At 31.5% G+C, this 2,805-nt stretch overlaps 1 protein-coding gene across 1 annotated transcript in view; it reads left to right on the top strand.

Annotated features, from left to right (window-relative positions):
* The first annotated feature begins 811 nt into the window (after nt 1–811).
* The window catches only part of LOC108692827 (threonine aspartase 1), a 2,650-nt gene continuing 656 nt past the window's right edge, over nt 812–2,805 (top strand). Inside the window, exons 1-9 of the mRNA XM_018201331.1 lie at nt 812–880; nt 1,091–1,187; nt 1,280–1,347; nt 1,437–1,708; nt 1,780–1,859; nt 1,972–2,039; nt 2,116–2,232; nt 2,335–2,518; nt 2,594–2,745. Coding sequence (XP_018056820.1) covers nt 1,148–1,187; nt 1,280–1,347; nt 1,437–1,708; nt 1,780–1,859; nt 1,972–2,039; nt 2,116–2,232; nt 2,335–2,518; nt 2,594–2,745 — 981 coding nt within the window. The 5' untranslated portion in view covers nt 812–880; nt 1,091–1,147. The remainder of the gene's footprint in view (nt 881–1,090; nt 1,188–1,279; nt 1,348–1,436; nt 1,709–1,779; nt 1,860–1,971; nt 2,040–2,115; nt 2,233–2,334; nt 2,519–2,593; nt 2,746–2,805) is intronic.

Genomic DNA, 2,805 nt, shown 5'->3' with positions numbered 1-2,805 from the left:
CCCCCCCCCCCCCGAGACTACTCGAGCGTCCTCTTTCCCTTTCTCGCTACGTGACAGATTTAATTTGACTAATTTCGGAATAAAACGAGGGAAAAGCTAAATTTCGAATAAAAAAAATTATTCCGTTACTTTGCGAAAATAACAAACGAATAATTCTTGATTTTTTTGTAAGTACCTGCGTACAATAGAAGGAATAAAGAATAAATGATTTTAATCTATCAAAAATCGGATACATCAAAATACACATTTCCGATTGAAATCATTATTTCTTACTCCTAATTCCTTAAGGTACATTTTCATGCTTTTCCACCGTTCATTTTCAATGTCAAAACAAATCACATGATAAAAATTGACGAAATCAAGCATCGATTTTAATAATCTATGATCTATTTTGACGCTAAAAATGAGCATCGGCATGAAAAGGTACCTTAAGGTTTGTTCGCATCACATATTCCACGTGTTTCTACTGTTCATAGTTCCTATTCACTCTAACGAATGCGTTTGAATAAATAGAAACTACGGTTGAAGGAAATAGAAACATGTTGGAGTATGTTGGAGTTCGCGACGCGAACAAACCTTTTAATATATACATTTGATTCGATTTCGCACTTTTGTGTATTCGCCGTGATTCGCGCAGTGATTCTAAGTTACTCCAAGTTCATACAAGTCATATCCATCAAACTCCATCGCAGTCCTCAGAGAATATCAGAGAGTATTGCAGAGTTTTGCGTGGTCTCTGATCTCACATGGTCATACAATAAAGTTTTACTTTGTTGTTTTCATTTCGATTCGTACACATTTATGATAAACAATTCTTATTATTGAAAATAAGATGCGATAATATATTAACTGTAAAACTGCAGAATTTTGTAAGAATAATGTAATTATAAATTGATTATACTTATAAAAGATTTTTTAAGGTATCGATGTCTTTTTATTATGTTGCTTTATTAAGTTTTATTTAAATGAAGCAGTACTTGAAACACGTCACGATTTGCTATATTTGAAATATATTTTTAAACATTGTTTATAATGATAAATGATTCATTAGGGTTGATTTTTTATTTTATTCATCTCAATGTTCTTGCAGCGTAAAAAATTTTATATTTCAAGAGAAAAATACACTAGAAAAACGAGATTCGGTCTCATGAGTAATAATAAGGAAGGATTTATTGCTGTACATGTTGGTATGTAATTATTTAGACTATATATTATTTAGACTATTTATAATTGATATTTGTACATAAATTATTATAACTTATTATTTTTTTATTGATAGGTGCTGGGCAGCACTCGGCGTCACTCAAAGAAAAATATCAAAAATTATGTCGTGATGCATGCAAAGTGGTAAGATTTTTAAGCAATTTAATAAGCTGTAATACAGATTTAATTTTCTCGAAATTCTATATTTTTCTTACAATTGTTTGTTCTGTCAGGGAGCTCAAAATTTGAAGTCTAATGGCAATGTATTAGATGCAGTGGTCGAAGCAGTAATGATATTGGAAGATTCTCCTATGACAAATGCTGGATTCGGGTCAAATCTTACATTGAATGGCACAGTGGAGTGCGACGCAAGTGTAATGGATGGTAGCAGTTTGCAGTATGGTGCAGTCGGCGCAGTTAGCGGAATAAAAAATCCTGTTTTGTTGGCAAAGCATTTGTGTGAGCAGCAGTCCATTAAGTTTGCATATGGCAGAATTCCTCCTAGGTGTTATTTTAGTTTTATACAAGTTTACAATTGTATTAAGAATTGTTATATTAATTTTTATTCTCTGTTAGCTTTTTAGTTGGAAATGGTGCACATATTTGGGCACACGAGATGGGCATACAAATTTTACCTCCAGAACAATTAATATCAGGTATATAAAATTAGCATAAGTTTTTAACAAACACAGAAATTGATTTATAATTATGTAAATTGTAACATTTATTTTTTATGTATATCACTTATTTATCTAATATATTTTTCAGTGAAAGCTCAAAAAATATATAAGCATTATAAAAGAAAATTAGAAAGCTGTAGTGCAGAGGTTCAAAAGGTATGAAGAAGTTATTTCTCATTTATACTTTAATATTATTTTAAATAAAATTTATTATTCAATTATTATGCTGTAGTGTGCTAAGAAAAGGATGGACACAGTAGGAGCAATATGTGTCGATAACAATGGAAATATTGCTGCAGCTTGTTCGAGCGGTGGTATAATTTTAAAATATCCAGGAAGAGTTGGACAAGTACAATTTCCTTATCATATCAATATTTATATAATTAATTTTTTAATATAAATTTTGTTATACATTATCATAGTTTACCAAACCTTTTTATTCTAATTCTAGGCTGGAGTATGGGGTTGTGGTACCTGGGCTTGCAAAGATACTTCGTATTCAGTAGGCACTAGTACTTCAGGTTGTGGAGAGCATCTTGTGCGCACCTCATTAGCACGTACAATCGCAGAAGCGATTTCAGATACATCTTGTCCAACTACAAGTTTGCATCGTGCGATGAGCACAGATTTCATTGGTGTGCCGCAAATTTAGCATAATTGCGTGGTAATTAATAAAAGCAATGACAATCTGTTTATACTTTCTCTTTTAGATTCGAAATTTCTCTGTGGACTTGAACAAAAACTTGGTGGTGTCATTGCGATACGATATTCTCCACAAGAAGGCTTAGGCGATTTTCTCTGGAGCCATTCCACAAATTCTATGATAATAGGTTATATGAATACATGTGAACGTGCATCAATGGTATGTATTACTTTTTTTTGCTTAACATCGTAAAATATATATATTATATATTAATTATAT

This window comes from Atta colombica, unplaced genomic scaffold, assembly GCF_001594045.1.
Source record: "Atta colombica isolate Treedump-2 unplaced genomic scaffold, Acol1.0 scaffold83, whole genome shotgun sequence".
Taxonomy (NCBI): Eukaryota; Metazoa; Arthropoda; class Insecta; order Hymenoptera; family Formicidae; genus Atta; species Atta colombica.
The sequence above is the reverse complement of the archived record's forward strand: the minus strand, read 5'-3'. Positions and strand labels throughout refer to the sequence as shown.